This window comes from Coregonus clupeaformis, chromosome 14, assembly GCF_020615455.1.
Source record: "Coregonus clupeaformis isolate EN_2021a chromosome 14, ASM2061545v1, whole genome shotgun sequence".
Classification (NCBI taxonomy): Eukaryota; Metazoa; Chordata; class Actinopteri; order Salmoniformes; family Salmonidae; genus Coregonus; species Coregonus clupeaformis.
Window position 1 is genome coordinate 45135711 of NC_059205.1, and position 15639 is coordinate 45151349.

General features: G+C 41.5%; 1 protein-coding gene across 2 annotated transcripts in view; it reads right to left on the reverse strand.

The window, feature by feature from the left end:
* Positions 1 to 437: 437 nt before the first annotated feature.
* The window catches only part of LOC121580844 (thymocyte selection-associated high mobility group box protein TOX), an 84838-nt gene continuing 69636 nt past the window's right edge, over positions 438 to 15639 (reverse strand). For both annotated transcript variants that reach the window (XM_041895925.2, XM_041895924.2), the window contains exons 7-10: positions 13977 to 14057; positions 13342 to 13770; positions 2244 to 2386; positions 438 to 2061 (exon numbers count right to left, since the gene is read on the reverse strand). In XM_041895925.2, the coding sequence (XP_041751859.2) occupies positions 2025 to 2061; positions 2244 to 2386; positions 13342 to 13770; positions 13977 to 14057 (690 nt within the window). In that variant the 3' untranslated portion in view covers positions 438 to 2024. The remainder of the gene's footprint in view (positions 2062 to 2243; positions 2387 to 13341; positions 13771 to 13976; positions 14058 to 15639) is intronic.

The following is a 15639-nucleotide window of genomic DNA, read 5'->3' on the forward strand; positions in this document are numbered from 1 at the left end:
TCATCATATTAGCCAACGTCATCGTCAACATAGCTACTAGAACTAACGTGTTAGTAAACCCGCTACAATCATGCAGTACAGTGTACAGAAAGCAGGTTAGCAGTTACTCCGGCGGGTCCCGGTGGCAATAAATTAATAAAACCAAAAGCTTACCTTGACTTGGAAGAGTTTCACTATAAAAAAATGAAATTCACTGAGGAGGATGGTCCTCCCCTTCCTCCTCTGAATTTAAAAGAATTTTCTTCCCTGACATTACCATAACTTCTAGTTTACAGTAGCAAAACATCTTCATAGGAGTATTTTAATCTTCAAGATAAAGCTGAAATTGTTACTTCCATTCAACACATACTCGAGGACAGAATTAGGACTCAGTTGTCTATATTCTCCCAATCCCTCAGGCACTTTAGGTTGAAATAAAAACACAGGGAATCCAAAAGTGAGTGATTACTGCACAAAAATGCAGGTTTGACTTTATTTTTTTCAAACACATTAGAAACTAAAAATAAGAATACAATTCTTCACATTGTTGTTGCCTGGAGCCGTTTTTCTGCCAAAGAGAAAGGAACCCAGATGGAACAGAGAAGACAGCCATCATCAACGCTATTAAACATAAGGACTTTAAAAAAACACCTACAGTAATTGTTTCATAAATAGGCGCAGCATGATGAACAGACTTGGTGGAGAGAGAGAAAGAGAGATGGGAGTGATCAGAAGAGTGATGACGAGCCAGATGTCAGGGTTATATATCGCCACTCTACCAATCTGTCTCTACCATTCTCATTCTCTCATTATCAGACGCTTTTTGCTGATAAAGAAAAACAACCTCAGATACAGGAGTTGGATGACAATCCATATAATTAATATGCTGAGAAGTTGTACCAAAAAAGATTTTTTCCTTGTACCAAATATAACTTTTTGTCTCATTTCACAAAATTCATATTTTGTGATGTTTTCCAGGTAAAGGGCAGCCACAGTTCACCATGTTATTTCAGAGAATGGAAACTACTGATTTACCAAGTTTTATCTTAGAAATATCATTATATTGAACATTTTTATGCCCCAATAAAATCCAAGGACAGCTATAACAGCCGTTTAATCAGTTTGATAGTTAAATTAAAACCAGTGTGATCCAATTCACAATCACACTGCACTTGAAAAAAAACTTTTGTTGTTATACCCTAGGAGCAAGAGTAACACAAAATTCTATGTACAGCTTGAGGTGATGTCTATACTAACCAGCCTCGGCATAGTCCACAGAGGATCCTATGAACATGATCATCATCAGTTTAGAAAGAGCAACACAACACTGCTCAAAGACACACAACAGTCTCTAAGGCAGTCCAGTAGCAGAGAGAGCGAGAGATTAGAAGAGAGAGGAAAGAGGGAAAGAAATATAATAGGTGTTTGTTTTCCCTTTCAAAATAAAAGTCAGTTTGGGGTTTTGGTTTACATCTTGCTATGTGTGGGGAAAAAAGACCCAAGAGCCCCTAAGTGCTAAATTAACGTCTGGGATTTGAACAATGGTCTTAACATAATACCTTTACGTCACCAGCTTGTCTTCCTCAAAACACAATCCAGTCACATATCAGTAACAATCCAATGACACGTCAGTAGAGGACAGTACTGCCTATTCTTTCACATCTTTGAACACATTTCTTTGTGCCTTTATGGGCATACATTGCAAAGTCCAAAAACATTAACTTTACATTTGTATCTAATATCAGGTGAGGGTAAGGTGTGGATCACAAATAATCCAAAACCCACTCATGACATCAGTATGATTATTTTCAAGGTAGATCACAAACCAAAACATATACAAATATGGATGTTTTGGAAAATGTGCTTCTGCCTTTCTTGTTTGCGTGACGGTCAGATGGTTCGGCCAGAGTGGGGGGTGGTGGTCAAGGAGTTTACTGGGGTTGAGGGCAATGCCTTGGTCCAGTGAACGCAGATTGGGACCGAATGTGGACCGGGTCAGGTTGCAGTCCGTTCCGGGGGTGGTTGTGTGGAGGTTAGAGGTCAGATCAGGTCAGGAACAGAGGTGTGTCTCTCTGAAGAGCTCTGAAAGAAGATGAGATGGCGGAACCATGAGGAATAATAATCAAATAATAATCAATCAATCAATAATAATCAATGTTTATTAACATGTGTTGAGACCCTTGCATTTGTGTTGTGAAATACATTTTGTCAGCCGGTAACTGTCATGCAAATAATTGCCCGAATGAGTGAGAGAGAATTCCTACCCATTGCCACAGTATTCGCTGGTCCAGTCGAGGTGCTGGCTGGGCCCATTCCGACACACCTGTCTGTAGTCCATGGATGGGGACAGTCCCTGCCCACCGGACGAGTTGATCATGTTCTGGAATTCTGACTGGAGAGGGAATCCCTGGAAAATAAAAGTCTAGCATTATATTCCATGTTTTCCAGTGTTATCTGTGTTATTCTACTCAGAGATACATTCAATTACTAGTAGGGGTGTAACGATCCATCTACTACATCGATGTATCGATTTATATTCCTATGATCCAACTACATCGATCTGTGCTCGGCGAGTTGGCCTTTTGGACAACATATATCGATCTAACATCGTTTTAAAATGTAATAAATCGATTGTATCGATACTAGGAAATAACCCATTGGATTTAAGCACGTCAGACTTTATATGGATGTTTTTTCTTAGCACTTTTAATGATAAAGGCTTTAAACATTACTCGATTCAGTCTGCCTATCCGTGACGTCATCGCGCCAGCAGCAGCGCAAAGGCGCAAAGACAACAAAACATAGCATGGCGGACGACAGAGGAGAAGCCGACGAGCGAGAAATTATCAAGCCACCATTGCGGTCCTTACAAGAAACAGGAATCTAGGAAACTTCACCTGCACTGTCCAGTATCCAGGTATTTATTTCAGTCACACTGGTTGAATTTTTGGCTAAAAGGTTACTGAATCAATTTCAAGTCACTGAATCGTTTCGGATCGTATCGTTCTAAATGAACCAATATCGTCCTTGAATCGTATCGACAACCACGAATCGTGATACAAATCGAATCGTTGTTAAAACGAATCGTTACACCCCTAATTACTAGAGTGGCCTAGGTCATAGATTCTAGAATGTGCCGATAATGGCAGCTATCTTGGTCATGGATACATTTCAATTCACTCTAATTGGAATGAATGGCAGAAGAGGCACAGGAGTTGCATTCAAACTTGGGAGCATGTATTGCAGTGCCAAAGTGCATCTTAGTAGCATGTACAGTACATACACTCTTTCCATGACATCAACTGACCAGGTGAATCCAGGTGAAAGCTATAATCCCCTATTGATGTCACTTGTTAAATCCACTTCAATCAGTGTAGATGAAGGGCAGGAGACTGGTTAAAGAAGGATTTTTAAGCCTTAAGACAACTGAGACATGGATTGTGTATGTGTGCCATTGAGTGTGAATGGGCAAGACAAAAGATTTACGTGACTTTGAACGGGGTATGGTAGCAGGTGCCAGGCACCCCAGTTTGAGTGTGTCAAGAACTGCAACGCTGATGGGTTTTTCACGCTCAACAGTTTCCCGTGTGTATCAAGAATGCGTCAAGAATGGTCCACCACGCAAAGGACATCCAGCCAACTTGGCACAATTGTGGGAAGCATTGGAGTCAACATGGCTCAGCTTCCCTGTGGAACGCTTTCGACACCTTGTCCATGCGCTGACGAATTGAGGCTGTTCTGAGGGCAAAAGGGGGTGCAACTCAATATTAGGAAGGTGTTCCTAATGTTTTGTACACTCAGTGTATACTGTATGTGCACATATCATGTGAAATAAGCCAGACTTAGTTAGACACTAATCCCTCAGAAGAAGCTGAGCGCCTTGCATTTACATACAGATGGTTAGAATCTCACAGGTGGTTATGGAGTCTGAGTCCACAGCACGCAATTCCCATGACACTGATGTCTCTTACAAAACCTATAACAGCCAAATCAAGTCACATGCAGTGATGTGTAAGAACATCAGATGAGCTATAACTTGGATAACTGATCCGTGGATACTATGGATGGGAAAGTATTGTAGACTTCTCTATAGCAGTACTGTACACATATACAGTATACAAGAATCTGTGAATTTAATAATCACCACCCATGTTAAGTTATAGTATGACACAAATAGGCTCTGATAGACATGAGTGCATCCTAAGTGCTCCAGGTGTGCTGCTCTGCCATAGTCCCTGTGCTGCACCCAGCCTGTGTGTGTCAGGTTGGGTACTGCGACTACAAAAAATTAAGAATATCTGTGCAAATGGACCAATAAAGCAAGTATTGTAGTATCCTCAATGTTTGAGTTGGTTTCTGGACAGAGTTTCCCTATAGAGGGTCCATGGTAGAACTGAGTGTACTCTGAGGAGGTGGGCCCTAGCTAGCTGGGGTAGGGGGAGAGACGGAAGGTGGGGAGTAAGAAAGGAGTCGTTATTTTAATTATGGGAGCAGACATTTTAATGTTGGGGTTTCTTGAAGTGTTTTTCTTTTTTCTTTTGGGGGAGAAAGGGAGGAGTGGGACAGATAGAGGAGAGAGAGAGAGAGAGAGACAGAGCGTATGAAAGGGAAGTTAATCTGGGCGCTACGCTACAAACCCTTCTCTAAAAGAGAGGGGACAGCAGGTGGCTGAGTTCTCTTTCCCCCTCCTCAGACTCTTACCTATTCAGGCATTGTTCCACAAATTCTTCTCCTTCACTCTTTCACAAAGGCCCCATCTGCCCCTTTTGTATCTCTCTCTCCCTCCCTCTCCCCCTTTCCCCCATCCTCCCCCTTCCCCTACTCTCTTAGCTCAGGGGAAAAGTTTGAGCCCTGGTGTTTTTTTTGTTTGCGCTCTCTCTCTAACAAAATATGCAAAATTGAGCGAGGAAGGATTATTACTCCCCGCGGGATTTAAAAGTCCCCAATAAAAGAGGGATCTGAGCACTGGGGGCTTAGTGGCAACCAAACCCAAACCTCCGTTTAACCATTCTTCGCCCATTTTCTCCAAGGACTGACACAGCCATACAGGCAGCCCCATACAAGCAGCTCATCTCAAATTGGACTTCAGACAAATTCATATTCTAATCCGTATGAAGACTTAGGCACCCCTCTACACCCTCCTCCCTCTCTCCCTCCCCCCTCAATTTTTTTTCCATCAGCCACAGCAACAGTTCATTTGCCTGCTAAGCAGAGATAAAGAGAAAAATGGCAGTTCCTCTCTTTAAAAAAAAAAAAAAAACAACGATTCCCACAATGCTTAGTGAATACCTAGAGTCTACAATCTCAAAGCTACAGCATAAAGACACTATCTTTCCGTTATGTTCTTCTAAGAAGGTTAAGTCATCTGAACACATTGGACAGGTGAGAGTGGTAGGACACAGTCCAATCTCTCATGGACACTGGACTGACTACGTAAATATAACCAATTAGATACAGTTAAACTACTAGGATAGGTTGAGTAGCCTTTCTATATTGATATAACTCGTCTAGGACATGAGTGGCATAGAGAGTTAGGATTGAAAGCCACATCACAGTAAAACATGATCATTCACCCCATCACCTTTACCTAGAATCTCCCACAAACCCTCCCACAGGTCCTGTGTGGCTCAGTTGATAGAGCATTGCGCTTGCAACGCCAGGGTTTTGGGTTCGATTCCCACGGGGGACCAGCACGTAATTGTATGCACTCACTACTGTAAGTCACTCTGGATAAGAGGCAAGCACCACTGAGCATGCATGAGAGCACCAGCTGTTCCGGACGACTGTGTGATCGCGCTCTCCATAGACGATGTGAGCAAGACCTTTAAACAGGTCAATATTCACAAGGCCGAGTCTGTAATACCTACATGTTTCAAGCAGACCACCATAGTCCCTGTGCCCAAGAAAGCGAAGGTAACCTGCCTAAATGACTACCTCCCCATAGCACTCACATTGGTAGCCATGAAGTGCTTTGAAAGGCTGGTCATGACTCACATCAACACCAACATCCCGGAAACCCTATACCCACTCCAATTCGCATAACGCCCCAACAGATCCACAGATGACGCAATCTCAATCGCACTCCACACTGCCCTTTCCCACCTGGACAAAAGGAACACCTATGTGAGAATGCTGTTCATTGACTACAACTCAGCGTTCAACACCATAGTGGCCACAAAGCTCATCACTAAGCTAAGGACCATGGGACTAAACACCTCCCTCTGCAACTGGATCCTGGACTTCCTGATGGGCCGCCCCCAGGTGGTAAGGGTAGGCAACAACACATTTGCCATGCTGATCCTTAACACTGGGGCCCCTCAGGGGTGCATGCTTAATCCCCTCCTGTACTCCCTGTTCACCCACGACTGCGTGGCCAAGCACGACTCCAACACCATCATTAAGTTTGCTGACGACACAACAGTGGTAGGCCTGATCACGGACAACGATGAGACAGCCTATAGGGAGGAGGTCAGAGACCTGGCAGTGTGAGCAAGACAAAGGAACTGATCGTGGACTACAGGAAAAGGAGGGCCGAACAGGCCCCCATTAACATCGACGGGGCTGTAGTGGAGCGGGTCGAGAGATTCAAGTTCCTTGGTGTCCACATCACCAACAAACTATCATGGTCCAAACACACCAAGACAGTCGTGAAGAGGGCACAACAACATATTTTCCCCCTCAGGAGACTGAAAAGATTTGGCATGGGTCCCCAGATCCTCAAAAGGTTATACAGCTGCACCATCGAGAGTATCCTGACCGGTTGCATCACTGGCTGGTATGGCAACTGCTCGGCATCTGACCGTAAGGCACTACAGAGGGTAATGCGTACGACCCAGTACATCACTGGAGCCAAGCTTCCTGCCATCCAGGACCTACAGTTGAAGTCGGAAGTTTACATACACTTAGGTTGGAGTCATTAAAACTTGTTTTTCAACCACTCCACAAATTTCTTGTTAATAAACTATAGTTTTGGCAAGTCGGTTAGGACATCTACTTTGTGCATGACACAAGTAATTTTTCCAACAATTGTTTACAGACAGATTATTTAACTTATAATTACCTGTATCACAATTCCAGTGGGTCAGAAGTTTACATACACTAAGTTGACTGTGCCTTTAAACAGCTTGGAAAATTCCAGTAAATTATGTCATGGCTTTAGAAGCTTCTGATAGGCTAATTGACATAATTTGAGTCAATTGGAGGTGTACCTGTGGATGTATTTCAAGGCCTACCTTCAAACTCAGTGCCTCTTTGCTTGACATCATGGGAAAATCAAAATAAATCATCCAAGACCTCAGAAAAAGAATGGTAGACCTCCAACAAGTCTGGTTCATCCTTGGGAGCAATTTCCAAACGCCTGAAGGTACCACGTGCATCTGTACAAGCAATAGTACGCAAGTATAAACACCATGGGACCACGCAGCCGTCATACCACTCAGGAAGGAGACGCATTTTGTCTCCTAGAGATGAACGTACTTTGGTGCGAAAAGTGCAAATCAATCCCAGAACAACAGCAAAGGACCTTGTGAAGATGCTGGAGGAAACAGGTACAAAAGTATCTATATCCACAGTAAAACGAGTCCTATATCGACATAACCTGAAAGGCCGCTCAGCAAGGAAGAAGCCACTGCTCCAAAACCGCCATAGAAAAGCCAGACTACGGTTTGCAACTGCACATGGGGACAAAGATCATACTTTTTGGAGAAATGTCCTCTGGTCTGATGAAACAGAAATATAACTGTTTGGCCATAATGACCATCGTTATGTTTGGAGGAAAAAGGGGTACGCTTGCAAGCCAAAGAACACCATCCAGACCGTGAAGCACGGGGGTGGCAGCATCATGCTGTGGGGGTGCTTTGCTGCAGGAGGGACCATTGCACTTCACAAAATAGATGGCATCATGAGGAAGGAAAATTATGTGAATATATTGAAGCAACATCTCAAGACATCAGTCAGGAAGTTAAAGCTTGGTCGAAAATGGGTCTTCCAAATGGACAATGACCCCAAGCATACTTCCAAAGTTGTGGCAAAATCAAGGTATTGGAGTGGCCATCACAAAGCCCTGACCTCAATCCTATAGAAAATGTGTGGGCAGAACTGAAAAAGCGTGTGTGAGCAAGGAGGCCTACAAACCTGACTCAGTTACACCAGCTCTGTCAGGAGGAATGGGCCAAAATTCACCCAACTTATTGTGGGAAGCTTGTAGAAGGCTACCCAAAACGTTTGGCCCAAGTTAAACAATTTAAAGGTAATGCTACCAAATACTAATTGAGTGTATGTAAACTTCTGACCCACTGGGAATGTGATGAAAGAAATAAAAGCTGAAATAAATAATTCTCTCTGCTATTATTCTGACATTTCACATTCTTAAAATAAATGGTGATCCTAGCTGACCTAAAACAGGGAATTTGTACTAGGATTAAATGTCAGGAATTGTGAAAAACTGAATTTAAATGTATTCAGCTAAGGTGTATGTAAACTTCCAACTTCAACTATATACAGTGGGGGAAAAAAAGTATTTAGTCAGCCACCAATTGTGCAAGTTCTCCCACTTAAAAAGATGAGAGGCCTGTAATTTTCATCATAGGTACACGTCAACTATGACAGACAAAATGAGAAAAAAAATTCCAGAAAATCACATTGTAGGATTTTTCATGAATTTATTTGCAAATTATGGTGGAAAATAAGTATTTGGTCAATAACAAAAGTTTCTCAATACTTTGTTATATACCCTTTGTTGGCAATGACACAGGTCAAACGTTTTCTGTAAGTCTTCACAAGGTTTTCACACACTGTTGCTGGTATTTTGGCCCATTCCTCCATGCAGATCTCCTCTAGAGCAGTAATGTTTTGGGGCTGTCGCTGGGCAATACAGACTTTCAACTCCCTCCAAAGATTTTCTATGGGGTTGAGATCTGGAGACTGGCTAGGCCACTCCAGGACCTTGAAATGCTTCTTACGAAGCCACTCCTTCGTTGCCCGGGCGGTGTGTTTGGGATCATTGTCATGCTGAAAGACCCAGCCACGTTTCATCTTCAATGCCCTTGCTGATGGAAGGAGGTTTTCACTCAAAATCTCACGATACATAGCCCCATTCATTCTTTCCTTTACACGGATCAGTCGTCCTGGTCCCTTTGCAGAAAAACTGCCCCAAAGCATGATGTTTCCACCCCCATGCTTCACAGTTTTTACCAGAAAGTTATATTTTGGTTTCATCTGACAATATGACATTCTCCCAATCCTCTCCTGGATCATCCAAATGCACTCTAGCAAACTTCAGACGGGCCTGGACATGTACTGGCTTAAGCAGGGCGACACGTCTGGCACTGCAGGATTTGAGTTCCTGGCGGCGTAGTGTGTTACTGATGGTAGGCTTTGTTACTTTGGTCCCAGCTCTCTGCAGGTCATTCACTAGGTCCCCCCCGTGTGGTTCTGGGATTTTTGCTCACCGTTCTTGTGATCATTTTGACCCCACGGTGTGAGATCTTGCGTGGAGCCCCAGATCGAGGGAGATTATCAGTGGTCTTGTATGTCTTCCATTTCCTAATAATTGCTCCCACAGTTGATTTCTTCAAACCAAGCTGCTTACCTATTGCAGATTCAGTCTTCCCAGCCTGGTGCAGGTCTACAATTTTGTTTCTGGTGTCCTTTGACAGCTCTTTGGTCTTGGCCATAGTGGAGTTTGGAGGGTGACTGTTTGAGGTTGTGGACAGGTGTCTTTTATACTGATAAGTTCAAACAGGTGCCATTAATACAGGTAACGAGTGGAGGACAGAGAGGCCTCTTAAATAAGAAGTTACAGGTCTGTGAGAGCCAGAAATCTTGCTTTTTTTTGGGTTTTGGGGGATGGATCAGCTTAATATTGCAGATAGATTGTATCTTCTATCAATGTAATTGTCTGCATCACTTCCAATCCCCCATGTTTTTTTATTTTTTATATATATATTCCCCTTTATTACTTTTCAACCCCACCATCCTTTCCCTACTTGGAGTAAATTAGTGAACAACAACGCCCAGGCCTCTACTTCCGGTCTATACTTACTATCTACACCTTATGGACAGAGTTAATTTTACAATAATTCTATATATATATATATATATATATATATATATATTTATTTATTTTTTTGCTCCTGAACCTCTTCTACTCTCAACCTCTCCGATCATTTTCATGATGTCCATCCGGTTTGCTTCTAAATGCCATATCTTTCTAACTGTGCTCTTTCCCAAAAGCTCCCAACATACAACCTATATACTTATTATGGACACAGTATGCTTACATTATTAGCTATCTTTGTTATTATTTGTTGTTATTTGTTATTAGTCCCATCCTTCAACTCTATTCAATACCTCCCATCTATCTCTTAACACCATCCATATAGGATTACCTCAACTACCTCAACTAGCCGGTGCCCCCGCACATTGACTCTGCACCGTTACCCCCCTGTATATATAGCCTCCCTACTGTCACTTTATTTTACTTCTGCTCTTTGTTTTTCTCAACACTTTTTTTTTTTTTTGTTGTTTTATTCTTACTTTTTTTGTTTAAAATAAACGCACTGTTGGTTAAGGGCTGTAAGTAAGCATTTCACTGTAATGTCTGCACTTGTTGTATTCGGCGCATGTGACCAATAAAATTTGATTTGATTTGATTTGATTTGATTTCTATTTGCCATATATATTTCAACCGTACTGTGATGTTTTACAAAAGTTCTGAACCTTTCTATTCTCATTGCTTCTACAGATTGTGAATTAAAAATAAACATTTTTGCTAAAAGTATTATTATATTATTGATTGATTGACTATGACTTTTCAGATCACCCAGTAATGCTATCTGCAAGGTTAGTTCCAGGTAAATATTGCAATCCTTTAGCCATTCCTGGACCTGTGTCCAAAAACAAGCTACAAATGGACAGAACCAAAACAAATGATCTAATGATTCTATCTCTTCACAGCAAAATCTGCAGAGCTGGGAAGATTGTATCCCCCATATAAATAACATTCTATTGGTAGCAAGAATTTTATATAATAATTTAAATTGAAAGATTCAAATTTTTGAATCCGGTGTCGTTTTGCGTGTCAGTTCATAAACACTATGCCATGGGATCGGTACGTCAAAGATCTCTTCCCAACTATTTTGCAATCTATATGGGACGGCTGTCAATCCTTTGGTCCTTAAGTGAAACTGATATACTTTTTTATTTATCACAGTTTTCCTTAACCAATTATGTTCTTTAATGCAAGGCCGACAGACAAGTTCCTTACTTTCTCCCCCCTTCAACTTTCCTCTTCCACTTTTGCGGTAAGGCTGCAATTATTTGGTTGTAATTTTGGGTAGAGCAGACATTTCCATATGTTTTTGTTAGCTGCATGTGCGACATAACTCCACCAGTCCTACCGATGATATCATTTACGAAGATTATACCTTTTTTAAACATTCTGTCAAAAGAAAGGTTTTTTGTCAATTAGTATATTTGAATTTAACCACAATATTTGTTGCATTATTTGTTCTGTTGTTTCTGGAGGATTAAATTGAAATTGCAACCAACTTTCTATGGCTTGTTTTAGAAATAGTGACATTTGGGAGATTATTTCCTTTTCAAATAACTGAAAGTGAGAGGTTGTAATCTGAATAAAGGGAAAAATGCCTTTCTTGAACAGTGGGTGAGACAATCTTACTAATTTGCTTGAGAACCAGTTCGGATTTAAGTATAACTTTTGGATGACTGAAGATTTTAGTGATAGGTCTAATGCTTTAATATTCAATAATTTCTGTCCTCCGATTCATATTCATTATATATATGCTCTTTTAATTTTTCTCTTCCGTTCCAAATAAAATTAATCTTAATTTAAAATTTTGCTGGCGTAGGCAGACCATAAGCAAATAGGTAAACTGGGATAATACTAAAGAGTTAATCAGGGTGATTTTTCCACAAATTGACAGGTATTTTCCTTTCCATGGTAGTAAGATCTTATCTATTTTTGCTAACTTTCTATTAAAATGTATTGAAGTGAGATCATTTATTTCCTTTGGGATATGTATTTCGAGTATATCCACATCACCATCAGACCATTTTATTGGTAAACTACATGGTAATGTAAAAATTGTATTTTTTAGTGATCCAATACGTAATATAGTACATTTATCATAATTTGGTTGTAATCCAGAGAGGTTAGAAAATGTATCTAGATCCTCTATGAGGCTGTGGAGGGATTCTAGTTGTGGATCTAAAAGAAAACATGAATCATCTGCGTACAATGACACCTTTGTTTTTAAGCCCTGTATTTCTAATCCTCTGATATTATTATTGGATCTGATTTTAATAGCTAACATCTCGATGGCCACAATAAATAGATATGCCGATAGTGGACAACCTTGTTTCACTCCTCTTGACAGTTTAAAACTTTCTGAGAAATAGCCATTATTTACTATTTTACACATAGGGTTACTATACATGATTTTGACCCATTTTATAAGAGATTCTCCAAAATTGAAATGCTCCAGGCATTTATATATAAATTCCAGTCGAACTTTATCAAATGCCTTTTCGAAGTCTGCTATGAATAGCAGGCCTGGTTTCCCATATTTTCCATAGTGTTCTATTGTTTCCAATACTTGCCTTATATTATCTCCAATGTATCTTCCATGTAAAAAAACCTGTCTGATTAGAATGAATAATATCCGACAATACCTTTTTAATTCTATGCGCTATACATTTTGCTAGGATTTTTGCATCACAACACTGAAGTGTAAGGGGCCTCCAATTTTGTAAATGGACTGGATCTTTATATTTTCCACTTGTATCCTGTTTCAGTAATAATGAGATCAGACCTTCTTCTTGAGTGTCAGATAATCTACCATTTACATAGGAGTGGTTAAAACATGCTAATAACGATCCTCTTAGTATATCAAAAAAGGTTGCTTGTTTGTAGGTGACCAAATACTTATTTTCCACCATAATTTGCAAATAAATTCATTTAAAATCCTACAATGTGATTTTCTGGAGAAAAAAAATCTCAATTTGTCTGTCATAGTTGACGTGTACCTATGATGAAAATTACAGGCCTCTCTCATCTTTTTAAGTGGGAGAACTTGCACAATTGGTGGCTGACTAAATACTTTTTTCCCCCACTGTATACTAGGCAGTTTCAGAGGAAGGCCCAAAAAATTGTCTAAGACTCCAGTCACCCAAGTCATAGACTGTTCTCTCTGCTACCGCACAGCAAGCGGTACCAGAGCGCCAAGTCTAGGTCCAAAAGGCTCCTTAACAGCTTCTACCCCCAAGCCATAAGACTGCTGAACAATTAATCAAATGGCCAACCGGAATATTTGTGTGTGTGTGTGTGTATGTTGAACTCGCCTGGGCCATGGAGGGCGAGTGCAGAGACAGCGGGTGTCCGCCGAGCTGTTGCTGGTGGTGCATTCCTAGGTGGGAGTGGGAGTGGAGCGGCGGGCTGATCTGGAAGGGAGGGGTTGACGACGCCGCCATGCTGCTCAGAGACACTCCACCTGGATGGGGTCCACTGGCCCGGGGGGCCACCCCCCTGGAGAGACCCTGGAGGGGGGACAGGTGGGGACTGAGGCCGGCCTGGTGCTGCTGAGACTGCTGTTGCTGGTGGTGGGGGTGGGGGTGGTGGCTCTGGTGGTGGTAGGGATGGCTCAGGTAGAGGCTGGGGTGGGAGTGATGGGGGTGGGGGTGCTGCTGGCCTGATCCGGGGAACACGGGGGGCTTGGGCCCCAGCATAGAGGAGGCTTGGGACACCTTGACTTCACCTGGATCATTGTAACTCTGGAAGGAGGGGGGAGAGAGAGAGAACGAGGAAGAGGGAGGGAGGGAGGGAGGGAGAGAGGGAACAGGAAAGACAGAGATGGGAAAGCGAGAGATGGAAGAGGGAGAAAGAGTGTAACAGTGTTACCTTATCAGAGTCATAAAGTCATAGAGAATCAACTGACCACAGCTCTCATAAATACTTCTGTTTATGTCTGGGTCTCTACCTGTGAGACCAGGCTTGCTCTGTATGCAGCCAGCTGCTTCAGGTACTCCTTCTTGGCAGTCTCTGTCTTCTTTTTGTACACCTATAAAAACACCAAGACAGAACAGTAAACATTTGCACTTCGGTTGCCAAACAACCTCATTCCTAAAAAGAAAATGGGGTTAGTATTTATGTTATTTGAATGTGGTATTATCGTTCATAAAGCATAATAGCTGTAGTTGGGGCATCTAAATAATACTCAAAAGGTTTCCAATTTATACAGGACTAGATTGTTCCTCTTCACTATCCATGCATCCGTCTGTCTTTGTCTGTCTGTCTGTCTGGGTGTCATTATTTATCCATAATAAATCTGGTCTCTCTCCAGGTAGTACACTGTCCTGTCCTCAGACAGACATCCTCCTCCACCCTCACTGCTCTGCTCCGCTCTGTGTGCAGCTCTACGCCCCTCTGGAGTTGTGTGTGTGTTTGCATGTGTTTCTGTGTAAGCGTGTGTGTGTAATAGGACAATAGCACTTGTGTGGAATTTGTGTGGAATCGGTATAATTGATTGATTAGATGATGGAACAGGATGGAAATTAAGGGTGAATATGCTATACATACTGTAGGGCCCAGACTTTTCCTGACAGTATGAGCTGAGCAGGAAAATGTAAAACACATACTGTATGCTACCTAACAGGTACACTGTAAAACCAAGTGTTTATGATCCGAACACATAACAAAACATTTTTCTGTAACACTTTTAAAGGCATTTAGAATTTCAATGAAAACACGTCACAGTGTTTAGATTGTAAACACCAGAACATGTTTATTCGATATAACACTTTTTAAGCACATGAACACGTTTATTCAGCACAAGGCATTTAGGTTTTAAACACTAGCACTACACAGATGATTCAAATAATCAAAGCTTGATGATGGGTTGGTTATTTGAATCAGCTAGGGGAAAAAAAAAAAAGTGCACACAGGGTGGGCCCCAGGACCGAGTTTGGGAAACCCTGCTGTAGGTTGTAAAGCCATACTTGCATATTTCCCAGCATGCCTTTCGAGTGAATGTGAGAGATACCCACCCATGGTTTGTTAGTGAAAGAGACATGGTTGTTGCATTCAATAACTTATATTCCTGGAGCATTATCCAAGTGACTGCCTAAGTGAAAGTGTTTCAATTAAAAGTAAATCCTTTATGCCCATATATTATACATGTCATAAGGCCTTTAGTTATGGCCTTGTCACGCCCTGGCTCTGGGGACTCTTTTATGTTGAGCCAGGGTGTTAGTTTCTATGTTGTAGTTTCTATGTGTTTATTCTAGATCGTTTAGATCAGGGGTGTCAAACTCATTTTAGCTCAGGGGCCACATGGAGGAAAATCTATTCCCAAGTGGGCCGGACCGGAAAAATCATGGTATATATAACTTAAAAACAACAACTTCAGATTGTTTTCTTTGTTTTAATACGATCAACATGCAACATAAAGCTGGAGCCTGAGGACAGTGTGTCCAAAATAGTACAAGCACAACATCACTATTAATCATAAAACACGTCAAGTTTATTTGAAAATTCTAAAGAAAAAGAACACACAAACACACAATGCCTCAGTGATTAACAGAACTGTTTCACAGATCACAGAACTATATCAGGGTGTCATTTTTCAGGCAGAAATGTAGATA